We start from the raw sequence: 13,429 nt of genomic DNA, 5'->3' as shown, positions 1-13,429 counted from the left end.
GGGAGACACTCACTCCAGAATATCTGATAGCCTAGTCATTATGGTAATCTCCTGATCAGTGAGAGATTCAAAATTGAACTCTCTGTTCCAAACCAGGAAAAGGGGAGAATTGAACCTGGGTCTCCCACATCCAGGTGAATGCCCTAACCTTCAGGCAGAAGTTATAAGGGAGAGCACCACCACCTAAATACTGGGCTAAAGCTATAGAGGAGCAAGGACCACACCACCAACCACTTAACAAATCTAACCTGAAATATTTTTTTGGCCCAAACTCTGGAAAATTTGGGCCAAATTTACAAATAGTTTCAGGTCAACCAGGATTACATTTTTTAGCAGATAAACTATTTGTCAGAAAAACTTCCCCCCCGGATCTTTTTTATCAATTTGTGAAAGTCTTGAAATAGCTACCTGGGAAGAAATCAAGGGTATCCCTTTTCAGAGTTAATGGAGATGGATTAGAGTATAATCTTCCTCTCAGTCAATCCCAGTTGCAAAATGTATTGCAATAAATAGATGTTCACACATCTTACATAGTGTATATTTCTTTTACAATAGAATAAACTGATTTGGTGATACCTTATCCTATATTATTCAAATCATTTTCTACCCATTGTCTGTTTTTGTTACCTAGATACTAGGGGTCAAATTAGACTCTCATTTACATCCGTGTATATCTGGATTCACTCCTCTGAAGTTGCTCCAGCTATAACTGGGTGCAAAAGAGAGCCTCGTGTGGCCCTGATCACATACAAACAGAAATTGGAGCATCCAATAATCCCTCTCAGGATGCCTGATTTTGAACTCAGACTGCTATAAATCATGAGTAACTCCCCTGAAGTCAGATGGGGAGATGCACCAGTGTGTTTCATTGCTCTAAGAAACGGTGTTGGTAGAAGATTTTACTCCTTGTAGCATTGTACATTAGCCCCAGAAGTGGAAGAAAAAGGAGAGTCTCAATTTCCTGGGTGGAGGATTGGAGATGAGTCTGTTTTCTTAATGGGAATTCTTTTTTTAAAAGTCTGTATCACAATGTTCCCAAAACTTATGCCCATGCCCATCCTGAGGCTAGACACGAGTGTATAACTAACAAGAAAGCCACTGAAAACATCTGATGCAGTAAGAGGTTGAGAAAAGAGACTGTTGAACTCCATTGATTTGGTTTATTTTTTTCCTCGACAGCTTTTCATTTTCACAATGAACTCCATCAGTGAAGCAACTACAAAATTTTGCCTTGACTTTTTCAAAGTACTGAACAAAGATTTTCCATCTGACAATATCATCTATTCTCCTCTGAGTATCTCAGCTGCCCTGGGCATGGTCCTTCTTGGGGCCAGAGGTAATACTGCCACCCAGATAGAAACGGTAGGCAACAATAAATCATTTGTTTTATTCCTTCGTATTTGTTCAGCAATGGCAGACCATTCCCATGTGCAATGTTAGTTGAGCTCCTCAAGGCTTTTCTTTTAATGCAGAGCGTTTTCCTTTTCCACGTGTAACATAGCCTGCACAAGTAGCAATTGTCCTAGTTAAGGTCTCAAAGGCACTTTTATATTGAATGGAATTAAACTTTATGTAGTTGAAAAGGTGCCTGGCAGAAGGTGCAGGCTGAGAACATTATTATAAACTGGAAATAATGTTTCCAGTCCAAGAGCAAGAGATTTTCCCCCTTAAGCCCTGATCCTGCAAACCGCTCCATACATGAGTGTCATCATGTACATGAGTAGTGCACAATGGTACCTGGGTGTGTTATTGTTTGTGAGACTATGGCCTATGGTACAGCTTCACTTACCTTCTGCCTAGGCTGGTCTATTTTGGCCCAAAGGAATGTTTGAGCCTCTTGGCCAATAGGCAAAGCCCCAGCGGCAGAAAGGTCATCTTTGATAAAACCCAGAGAAACATTTCCTCAATGTTTGCAATTTCCAGCCCCTCACATTCACTTTACATATACATTTCTGTGGTAACGTTATTGTGCACTGCCTGGTGCCTCTGGTTTTAAAGGCATTTTTATTTATTTTGTTTTGGTGACATTTTTGTGTTCTGCATTGTACCAAAAAGGGAGATACATAGAGTAAATGGTTATTTCAGAAACGTGTGTATCTCAGACGCAGGGTCCTTTTTAGTTGCTTACTATGGACATGCTGAGCATCAGACTTACTAGTGCAGAAGTGTCACAATTTTGGGTCATAGTTATTAAAAAAATAAATTGAACATCTAGTTTGGCAAAAGTATTAACTTATTTCGGATCCCATGAGCCTGTATGAGTCAACTTTTTTCATTGGAAAATTATTTGTACTGCTCAAGCTTGGATTGCACAGGAGTTAGTACAAATCAAGAATCATGTATCATCTGTCTGAATAAATCAGCTGTCATTATTAGAGCTTTGAGATGAATATTTTTCTTTGAAGGCTAGATGTGTGACCCAATACAGTTAGGGGATGTAAAGGGATCTGCAGATGAGAGGAATGAAATTAAAAAATAACCACACAGGTTCCAATGATGCTGGCACTGAAGTCAAAGGCAAAACTCATGTCCACTTAAATATGAGCAGCAACTAATTCTACATTTGACAGACAAACACTGCATTTGTTCGAATTAAACCTAGCAAACTCTGAAAGCATTTCCAGTGGTCTTCAGATTGTTCCTTACATTTAGGTTTTGTAAAAAATAAGCTTTTATCCAAGTCCCAATCATGTGATAGGATCCACTCTTGCAGATTGCTGCGTGCCTGCAGAACCCTACTGAATTTATTGCCCTATTGCAACACAGTGCAAAAAGATCTAACAAACTGAATATTATGGGCAGAAATAGGAAGTGATTACCACAATCATAGAAATATAGCTCACTCTTCTAGTGATTTTAAGTAGTATTCACAAAATGGCTTGCTGATCTTGATGTCAATGGATGGACTGGAGCATTCAGTGATAAAAGTTGAGAACACCTGCGTTTTGAAAGTGTGATGTCCATCTCCAGTAGAAAGGACAGTAGGTAAGACAGACAACTGAATTCTCTGTAACAAGTTCAGTTTCACACATTGTCATAAGTAAATCAAAATAGCATATGACTGTTGCAATGTTACATTTCCACCTCAGGTGCTTCACTTCCGAGAATTTGCAGAAAATGAAAATCCAGGAACAAGAAGCTCTTTTGAAGCAACAAGAAGTGATGACAATTCAGAGAGCAGTCACAGACAACCTCTTCCTCCCCAGCAGCCGGTATCTTAGAACAAGTGTTGGAGTTGGAGAAACTTTGGGGAATTTGAATAAAAATTCAAAATTGGCAGATTTGAATTAAAACATAAAAATGGTGGGGGGGGAAATGCTGTGATGTTGGGTGACAGAAAGTACAGAGAGAAGGATAAAAATGTATACAAGATCACAAAAAGTAAGGTTTAGGGTTTTTTTTATTGAAAATATTGCACAATGATATGCTTTATTTGTGAATGCAATAGTCATAACCGCATTTACAAGTGATGAGTTCAGTTTGCATCTTGTTATTTTACGAGCTTCTACCATGATTCTGAGCACATTTGCATGTATAAATCAGACATACAGAAAGCATTTGAAACTCTTCTACCCTGAACATTTTTCATTATTCAACAAATTTTCACGTGTGGTGCTCCATAAGTAACAAGTGGAACATCCCAAAAGAGCCACGAAATACTTATAACAGACTTTTGCACCACAGATTTGCACTGTCAGGAACAAGAACAAGTCAGACAAGGCAAAGCTAGTTAAGTTATTGAATCTGAATGGTTTAATAGGAGAACAATTATTTTAAAAAAAACAGTGTCTCTGTTACTCTCAGCCTTCTTCAGTCAGAAATAAACTACAGCAGCTTTGTGTTATTTGAAGGTTCCTGATGATCAGTGTGATATATCTGGAGGGATTCATTCCCAGTTTAATGACATCTTCTCTGCAATCAACAAACCTACCACTTCTTACGAACTGGCTAATGCCAACAGACTGTATGGAGAAAAGACATTCAATTTTCTTCAGGTGAGTTGCACTGGGATTCACATTAGTGGCCTGTGACATTGTAGGACAGATAGAGATGAACAACATGGACTTAGTTCAGCTGAGGTCCCATTTCCTGCTGACTTGTATGTTATGTGGCAAAGTACCTTGTTCTCCTCAGCAGACTCAGTCCTTTTTAGCCTGGGAGACACTGGCTTGGGCAAGGCAAATCCTTACAGGTAGCACAGGGTCTGGTTAGTCCTTTCCCTGATCAGTCCCTGGTGCTTACTTTCCCTCCCTTCTGGGCAGGGAGTGCAGCCTCCCTTCCTGGAAGGGTTCTGTGTCTTGCTGCCCTTATTCAACTGGCAGCTTCCCTACTTCTCTCACTCTCTCATCCCCTCCCCCTACTTCCACCGCAGGGAGGGTTAAAGAGAAAAAAAAAAAGAAAGAAAAAGAAAAAAAAAAAAGGTCTCCAGCAGTTGGAGCCAGCTGAACCTAATTAGTTCTCTAGCAACCCCTTTTCCAGCTGAACCTTATTTCCCCATGGTTCTCCTCAGTGGACAGGGAGAGGCCTTTTAATCCCCTGGGACTAATTACTACTCCTCCCTTTTTTGTAGCTGTTTGTCCTGGGTTTACCACAGTGAGTTGTGTCCACTTAGACAAGGGGTGGAGTTGATCCCATGGAGGTACTGAACAGTAGGGCAGAACAGCCAATCATCTTAAAATAAAGTGGTTCCGGAATGGAATATTTAAGATAACTTCAATCTAAGGTCTTAGTTACAGGCTCTGCTCATTTCTCCCCTGGTCATAGAGCATTATAACCTAACTGTAATTAGGTGTGTTGAACAGCACTGAAAGCAAAATTTCTAAGTGTTTACTATTACTATTTATATTATGGTAGTGCCTACAGGCCAGGATCTCCCTGGGCTACACACGGTACAAAAATATAACAAAGAGACAGCGTTATGTAAACCTCACCCTGAAAAGCTGTTTTATACAGTACATTATTGTTACTCAGGTTTGTCTTCAGCTTTGTAACTATTACTTAAATAATTACTTCAGTACATCAACAGCAAAATAAAGTTTAGAGGGTTGCTATAGTCAAAAAAGTAACTGTTTAATCATGGCACCAGATACTCAGATATATATTCAGAGTTGTATTTGTTTATTTCATTGACAAAATTAAGATTTTAATGCTTTTTACTCTTGTTAGCACTCTAGAAGTAATACAATGATAGAAAAGTGAGCTAGAATTATGAATTCTAGCTCATGCAAATTCAATAAAATTGCTAGCTATGTTCTGGGGTTTCATGCTACATTTTTAACCAATTTATTTCACATTATTTACAAGGCCTCACCATTTCATTTGTGTGAAATTTCATAGGCCCCAAAACTATTCACAAATCAGCTTTCAAAATTTCCATCTAGTTTTAAATTTCATGTGGCAGCACCATTGCAGTCATCTTTAGTTATTTTGGCTGGTGGGGAAAAAGAAACATTACAGGACAGTGCTTCAAAACATTCATGAATTACATATAAATATACAGTCATGGACACACTAAGTTAGACAGCGACAGAAGTGGCCAGACAGTATATATTGGTTTCTACTTCCAAGATAAATTCAGGGTTCTATCTGTAGAACTAACAGAAGGACCTGTAGTGGGTCCTGTTCCACCAGTTTCTCCTGTTCCGCAGTCTACCCAGGATGGAAAGTAAACTTGAGAGACCTCAGGATTGGTTGCTGCAAGAGGAGGCGCATCTATGAGATCTTTCCTCTGAATGGGAGTAGGAAGTGGCCTATGTGAAAATGGTCCCCCAGTCCTTTAGGGCATAAGCAGCCATTTAAGGACCACGAGAGGACCTGTGACAACCAGATATTCTGGTTATTCAAGAGCGACCTAGGTCCACCTTCCATTGTGTAACCAGAACCTGATGTTCTCTAAATGCCTGCTAAAGTGGCTAAGTTGCCAGGGGACTATATGTGTTTATTGCATCTAAAAAACAGAGAGTAAATCAGCCTTACATAACAAGATCACATGGAAAAGCAAACACCAGCCTCACCACAGCAGTAGTGAGAAGTCTGGGGAGAAGTCATTATTATTTGTGATGAGTAGTATAACATAGGGGCCCCAACCAGTGATGAGCTGCCAAAATCTTAACAACGGGTTCCCTCCTCACCCCACGAGGAGGTCGTTGCCCACCCCCGCCCCCCGGGACTCCTGCCCCATCCAACCCCCCCTGCGTTCCTTGACGCCCCCCCCAGGATCCCTGCCCCATCCATCCCTCTCCCCTGTCCCCTGACTGCCCCCAGAACCGGGCAGGAGGGTCTCATGGGCCACCATAGTGGGTGCCCACCTCACCCCTAAGAGCCAGAGGCACCTGCCAGGGGGTGAGGTGGGGAGTCCTGGCGGTGCTTTCCTGGGGCAGCTCCCAGGAAGCATCCGATAGGTCCCTCTGGCTCCTCGGTTCAGGGGAGCATAGCTAGGAGGGGAGTAGGGGGAGCGGCCGCTCCCCCCACTGATCACATCAAAAGTGGTGCCCTAGGCGCTGACTCCCTGGGTGCTCCAGGGCTAGAGCACCCACGGGGAAAAATTGGTGGGTGCAGAGCACCCACCGGCAGCTCCCCGCCCCACCCCCAGCCCCAGCTCACCTCCGCTCTGCCTCCTCCCCTGAACCCACCGCCCCGCTCTGCTTCTCTGCACCCTCACCCCCACCGGCTTCCCGCAAATCAGCGGTTCCGCGGGAAGCCAGGGAGGGCAAAGAAGCAGGTTGCGGCTTCCCACTCAGGCTGAGAGTGGCGGAGGTGAGCTGGGGCGGGGAGCGGTTCCCCTGAGCACACCCCCCGGTTACCTGTTGCGGCGCGGGCGGCCCTCCTCATGCCCCCCTCCCTCCCCGCCCGAGCTCACCTCCACCTCCCTGGGCCTGAGCGGGAAGCCGCCGCTTGCTTCTCAGCCCACCCAGGCTTCCTGCGCGAACAGCTGATTCGCGGGAAGCTTGGGGGGGCGGAGAAGCAGAGCAGGGTGGCACGTTCAGGGGAGGAGATGGAGGCGGAGCGGAGGTGAGCTGGGGCCGGGGGTGGGGCGGGGAGCTGCCGGTGGGTGCTCTGCACCCACCAAATTTTCCCTTTGGGTGCTCCAGGGCTGGAGCCTAAGGCGCCACTTTTGGCTGGTTAAATTTAGAAGCCCTTTTAGAACTGGTTGCCCCTCGCGGAACAACCGGTTCTAAAAGGGCTTCTAAATTTAACAACCGGTTCTAGTGAACCAGTGCGAACTGGCTCCAACTCACCACCGGCCCCGACCAGGGTCAGGGCCCTGTTCTGCTAGAATGCTGTAGAAACATAGTAAAAGACAGTCCCTTCCCCACAACTTACAATATAAATAGACAGGACAGACACAGGGGTAGGAGAAAAGCAGTATCACTATCCTTATTTCACAGATGGGGAACTGAGACACAAAGATTAAATGACTCTCTCAAGGTCATACAATGAGTCTGTGACAGAGTCAATCAGCTGTTGGAACTTCAAAAAGGTTCAGTGTTTGACTCTTTTATGTAAACTGTCCAAACCCATGAGGCCCTGTATCTACACTCTACCCATCTGGTCCAGTTCCTTCTGCTCGTCCCCACACTGTCTCTAGCATGTACAAACACACTTTTGAATATTTTGTATATTTCTTGCAGTGTTGCAGAACTAAAAAACAGCGACATTTTATTCTATTCAGGAGACAGCCTAAAAAGAGACCTGTTTTCTGATATATTCTTCTGATCTTCTCTCTTATTGTACAGCAATACCTGTCCTGCATCCAAAAGTTATACCAGGCTGAATTGAAACCAGCTGATTTTCTGAATGCTGCAGAGGAAACCAGGCAGCAGATAAATTTGTGGGTTGAAACCTTTACAAAGGGTAAGGACAAGTCAGCCATTGGCTGCTATTTCTTTGATATTTAATAAAAAAACAATGAGGTAAAGTGTACAAGGTGCTTAAAAACCTGGAGGAGAAAACTATTTTGTCATAATTGGAGCATGCCCAGTATGCAGTGGCAGCTCTCAGCAATTTGACCACCTGAGTGACCTGAAGATGGATCATTAATTCCCACAGAGAAAACATATTTGGGGAGAACAGAGTAGCCAGCAGACTCTGGACCTAGTACAACACCCATTGAAATCAATAGGAATTCTTCTGACAACTTCAGTGAGTGCTGGATGAGACCACCAGTGTGGTTGACTGCATGGAGTTTAAGGAATTATTCAGTCAGTTGCAAGAGGTATTGGAGCAAGCAGAGGGAACCCTCAAAAAGTACCTTGATTTATGAGCTCCTCCACAGAGAAGCAAAAAGAAAAGGAGGACTTGTGGCACCTTAGACACTAACAAATTTATCTGAGCATAAGCTTTCGTGAGCTACAGTTCACTTCATCGGATGCATTCAGTGAAGTGAGCTGTAGCTCACGAAAGCTTATGCTCAAATAAATTGGTTAGTCTCAAAGGTGCCACAAGTACTCCTTTTCTTTTTGCGAATACAGACTAACACGGCTGTTACTTTGAAATCTACATATAAGGTAAATGACAGCACACTACTTAAAATTGACTTGGATCCAAGACTAGTCGGCAGAAAAAGAATAAAATGGTCATTTTAGGAGATGGCATCTATTCTCCATTATTCACCTGAAGCACATCAGTGTGGGGAAGCGACAAAGATGCTGCTTGTGTTGCACTTGTTCTGTGAATAGATAGAAGACTTCAGCCTCTTAGGCCTGTCAGTCTAATATCTTTCATGTGTGTCCAGTGTCATGTGTATATTATTACACCCAGGTACATAGATGCACTGTACATCAATGTTATTACAACAGATAAATGGAACTAGAGTTACTGAACTGCCAAAATGAAATAATTTGCCTCCATTTTTTTAAGGTAAAATCAAGGACCTCTTTGCCCCAGGCACTATTTCTGATGGTACTAAGTTAGTCCTCCTGAATGCTGTCTACTTCAAAGGGCAATGGGAAGTGGAATTTAACGGAAAAAACACCAAAGAAAGAGCTTTTCAGATTAATGAGGTAGAGTACAGAAATACACATATCACATCATTGCTTCTATTGTTTTACATGCTTGGCAGAAAATGGGCAGTGACCATGGGATATAGCACTCTGCCTGTAGACCAGCTCTGTGGGTGGAGAGGGAGCTGTTTCCCAAAGCTTCTGCTACAAGAGTGCATCATGCCTGACACATGTACAATGCCTCACAAAGCCACTTAGAGCACAGGGGAAGTCAGTGTATAAGAAGCTGTGGCCTGTCAGCTCTTCATTCAGGAGTGGAAGTGCTCAGGACAAAGCCCTGCTTTTTCCCCTTCCCCTTTGGGGTTGTGGGTGCAGTTAGGTTTACTATCCTTGTAAAGATTTGCACTCAGGTGAGCAAAGACCGACTGGCCCCTGAGCAGAGGCCTAGCATAAGGGTGCTTCTTGTACCTTCCCCCACTACACTCCTAATTTGGAGCAGTCCACAGTCTGGCCTCTAATCATTTTCTTCATAGACCCTTAACTGGTTTCCATTGTATTCAGACCTACAATGAGCTGTTCTGCTGCCACATTTACAATGACGGCCACCAAGCGATCCATTTAGTCTGTGTTCGGTTTCCACATTCTGTCACCAGATTGTCCCCCCTCCCCCAATGCCTCACTGACCCCTTTCCCTTGAGTCCAAGACAGAGATGAACCTGTTGTGAGATGCTTGAAGAGATTCAAGGGGACTATATACACCTTTCTTTAGAAGGTGCGAATCTGGCCCTAAACAATCACTGCCGCATTCGGGTCCAAGTGAAGATATAATACAAGGAAAAATATGTAAATACAGGAGGATATATTGTATGAATTTCATTTGTTACTAATTGTCATTGCTTTCAGACTACAAGCAAACCTGTGCAGATGATGCACAAAATGGGAGAGTATAAAATAGCTACAATAGAGGAGCATGATTGTCAGGTGCTTGAACTCCCGTACAAGGGTGATGACCTGAGTATGTATGTACTGCTGCCAAAAGACTACACGGGTCTAACACAGGTAAAGTTACCTATGATGAGATGATAACCTTATAACCAGAATATGAACATGGCAATATATCTCTGACCACCTGGACAGGCAGTATAGAAGAAAATTACCTTTCCTCCTCCTTGTTGCAGAGTATGCAGCATGTTGAATAGTAAATCTGAAGGCAGGCTGCTTATGCTGTTCCTGTGTCTATTGAATTTTCAGGAAACAAACAATGAGCCAGCCTTTTTATTCTCCAAATGGGGCACAGTGACAATGTAATTAATAGCTAATTGCTACATTTTTGTATTATCAACCTTTCTAAACAGTTAATACCCACACAGACTCGTCTAAAAGTGAATAAATAATAAATGCAAACAATATAGGTAACGCATCGGCAGATCCACAGGGGCTGTCTGCCACATATTGCTGCCAGACTTAACATCTGATCCATCTCCCTAACCCTTCTCCCATACAATTTAATTGCAAAACACCCATTGACTTCACTGGTACAGGATCAAGTCCTTTAGCTTTAATGGTAGAGGTCTGAGCACTGAAGTTAAAAGTTTCACCATTGACTCCCACTGTTGACCCAGCATTGTGGTCATTATATTTACATTAAAAAAAAGAAAACACGATTCTATAATCAACACTGGACAAACACTTATTTGGAAATCTTTAGGGTACAGCTACATGGAGATAAAAGCCCTGCAGCTGAGGGGCTAAAAATTGTGGTGTACACCTTCAGGCTTAGGCTGGAGCCTGAGTTCTAGGATTCTGTGAGGGTGGAGGGTCCCAGAGGTTGGGCTCCAGCCTGCGTCCAAAAGTCCACAGAGCAATTTTTCAGCCATACAGCCCGAGTCAGCTGAGACAGGCCAGCTGTGGGGTTTTTATTCCTTTGTAGACATACTGTTAGTGTACGTCATGCTACTGACCCCAGTAGTATTGTAAGAATCATGCCTGATGTGGCTACCACAGTGTGAATGAAAAATCATTTTTTCCAATTTCTCACACAGTTGCATGTCTTGTTGATTTTGATGCATAACCACAAGATTCTGATTCCCATGTATCTTTATACCTGTAGCTGGAAAAGGAACTTACTTATGAGAAATTAACAACTTGGATTAGCCCCGACCATTTGAAAGAAGATAAAGTGGAGGTGTCTCTTCCTCAGTTCAAAATCGAGACAAGCGCTCAACTTAAAAAATATTTAGAAGCTTTAGGATTGACTGATGTGTTTCACCCAGGAGTATCAGATTTATCTGGAATGGTAAAAACAGATGGCCTGTCTGTCAGTGAAGCTATCCATAAAGCTTATATAGAGGTCAATGAAGAGGGCACTGAGGCAGCGGCTGCAACTGCAATTAGCATAGGTATAACCTCAGTAAGAATACCTGTACAGTTTGTGGCTGATCACCCTTTCCTCTTCTTTATTAGACACCAAAAAACCAAATGCATTCTCTTCTATGGTAGAGTCTCTTCCCCTTAAGAAAATTTCTAATTAACATGAATGAGATTCTGGACCATGGAACCATGATATGGAAAATACAATGGAAATGTTTATTTTCTTCATTTTTCTCTTTTCCTTCTACTGTATCTTGCCAGTGACTCCATAGTTGCGGGTTAAAATGCACACTATACTCATGGCAGGACTCATGTGACATTCTTTTGATGAACATGTCCTACATTGTCTGTTGTTTCTCTCCCTCACAAGGTTGCTTCTGGTTCCTACTTAAAGAATGCCCCACTCTCTCAACACCTAAGGAAGGGCACCTCTGCTAAGTCCCAGCTCACTAGGAATCACCTTGAACCAAAGCTTTGATAATCAGTAGTGATCCTGAACTGAATGGGTATTGACACAAACATTGACCAAACACTTGCAGTGGAGAACTGGCCCAGAGTTGAAGCTATGTAATGGTGAAGGATCAGGCTCATTGTTCTTGGTAATTGCTATTGCCCTTCAGCCACCTGTACTCAGAGAGAGTTGTGCTTACTTCATAAGGTATTCTGGTGAAGTGAGTAGGACTACCATGGAGAAAGGCACTATGCACTGAGGGAGAAGGAGGGAGAAGGGAGAGCTGGAAAACAGAGTCTGACCTCTTAGTACTTGAATATAAAGTTAACACTGTACACTGATACAAACTCCTACAGACAGGGTGTGAATTAGGGATGCTGTGGGAACTTTGTACTTCCTGACACATGCATTGATAATTAACACAAATGTTGCTGTGACCCAAGAACCTCTTAATACCAGCAGGCAATGGGGTGCAGAGGGCTTCCAGGGTCCTCCTGATTCTCATTCATCAAAAGGGTGTCATGTGAGGTCAGAAACAAGAGTCCGTGTTGCACTCTTCATCGATATTGTTGTGAAATGTATGTAAGGATACTATGTAAGGAGTAGTGTATCTATACTGAACATTTGTTCTTAAAGTCTGTGTCTGGGGGTTGGTCACCAGCAAAGGTAAAAACCAGGTTTTTTGTCAAACAAGAGATGTTCAGCCACCTACATATTTACATGTACATTGAGCATTGTCTCATTCACAATGGGTCTCCTATCACCAGTCTGAATGGAATGCAAATAAAAGGATTGTGAGAACTTCAGAAAGGAACTAATAGGAAGAAAACAGCAGGGAGGGAGAACCTTATCTTGAAGTGCACCTCAAAGGCTTTTTCTACTATATTTGGGGGGTAAAGACAACACCCAGGCATCCATCAGCTAGGAAGGAAACGGACAGCGGATTTGCTTCATGAAAATGGGATCTCAGCCAGGCTGGGCTGAAAACACTGGAGAGAACTTTGGGTGAGATAAGCTTCTTTAGCAGGAGGTCAACCTGTTAGTTAAGTCTAGATAGTCTATAGAAAGAGCGTTATTTTGCTTTATACGTAACCATTTGATTCTAATATTCTTGCTCACTTTTACTTGAATCTCTAATCTTTGATAATAAATGTATTCTTGTTTTCACTATAAACATATCTGAGTGCAGGGGTGTTAAGTAAAGTGATGATCCTGAGTTGAATTTTACAAGCTAGTGTTTAATGTTTCTTTGGGAACGGCAGGCTTGGTAATTCTGTGAGTGGTTTCTGTGAGAAAACAAGGGCTGGAGGGCAGTGCTTGTGTTGTAAGAGGCTGTTGGTTTCAGGGAGCTGATCCACAGCAGGCCCAGACATGACTTCTTCACACTAAGGGCAGGTGGTGGTGAAGTGCCTCACAATCGTGGGTACCCCGAGGAAGCGTCACGGTTGCATTAGCACTTTTAAAAATCATTTAGTTTGTTATAATTTATCTAAGTCCAAGTGTTTGCCACCAGCTGAGAGGTTATTGTGAACAGGAATATGGGATCTTCCAAATTTCATGCAGTGATTTCCTGCCAGTTCTTTAGCGTTTAACACAAAATTAGAAAATTTTGTTGACTTGTCAGAAAAATTTAAATTGTAATTAACCAATTGTCTTCCAAAAGGGC

At 42.8% G+C, this 13,429-nt stretch overlaps 1 protein-coding gene across 1 annotated transcript; it reads left to right on the top strand.

Annotated features, from left to right (window-relative positions):
* The first annotated feature begins 1,185 nt into the window (after positions 1–1,185).
* Positions 1,186–12,993, top strand: LOC144261315 (serpin B4-like). The gene is made up of 7 exons (XM_077810734.1): positions 1,186–1,362; positions 3,090–3,180; positions 3,835–3,995; positions 7,737–7,854; positions 8,860–9,002; positions 9,846–10,001; positions 11,053–12,993. Exons 1-7 carry the CDS (start codon positions 1,195–1,197, stop codon positions 11,455–11,457), a joined length of 1,242 nt encoding a protein of 413 aa, XP_077666860.1. The 5' UTR covers positions 1,186–1,194; the 3' UTR covers positions 11,458–12,993.
* Positions 12,994–13,429: the final 436 nt, after the last annotated feature.

The sequence above is a fragment of the Eretmochelys imbricata genome, chromosome 2 (assembly GCF_965152235.1).
Source record: "Eretmochelys imbricata isolate rEreImb1 chromosome 2, rEreImb1.hap1, whole genome shotgun sequence".
Lineage (NCBI taxonomy): Eukaryota > Metazoa > Chordata > Testudines > Cheloniidae > Eretmochelys > Eretmochelys imbricata.
This window is presented reverse-complemented; position numbering and strand designations above follow the sequence as displayed.